Genomic DNA, 291 nt, shown 5'->3' with positions numbered 1-291 from the left:
GTATTTTTTTTTTTTAATTCTTTTTATTTACTCACTTATATAGATCTATCAACCTACACCTCTGCATAGCACACTCCTCATGTTATGCTCAACCATACCCTACACCTACACACGTCGACACTCACACTTTGACGTAAGGGTCCGAGAAGCCGTTGGAGTCCATGGAGGGAAGGTGGGCACAGCGAACGATGCCCACGATGAGGGCGTTCCTCTGCGTTGCGTACTTGAGGCTGAGTAGGACCTTCCCTCGCTCCGTCTCGCCCTTGACTTCGTCCTCGGCCAGCTGTTGGT

The 291-nt window shown here is 49.8% G+C and overlaps 1 protein-coding gene across 1 annotated transcript in view; it reads right to left on the bottom strand.

Moving 5' to 3' along the window:
- LOC119586068 (double C2-like domain-containing protein beta) overlaps nt 1-291 on the bottom strand; it is a gene marked incomplete at its 5' end in the record, with an annotated part of 20,822 nt that overhangs the window by 7,455 nt on the left and 13,076 nt on the right. Inside the window, 1 exon segment of the mRNA XM_037934768.1 lies at nt 126-283. Within this exon segment, the coding sequence (XP_037790696.1) occupies nt 126-283 (158 nt within the window).

Source organism: Penaeus monodon, chromosome 20 (genome assembly GCF_015228065.2).
Source record: "Penaeus monodon isolate SGIC_2016 chromosome 20, NSTDA_Pmon_1, whole genome shotgun sequence".
NCBI classification, from domain to species: Eukaryota; Metazoa; Arthropoda; class Malacostraca; order Decapoda; family Penaeidae; genus Penaeus; species Penaeus monodon.
The sequence above is the reverse complement of the archived record's forward strand: the minus strand, read 5'-3'. Positions and strand labels throughout refer to the sequence as shown.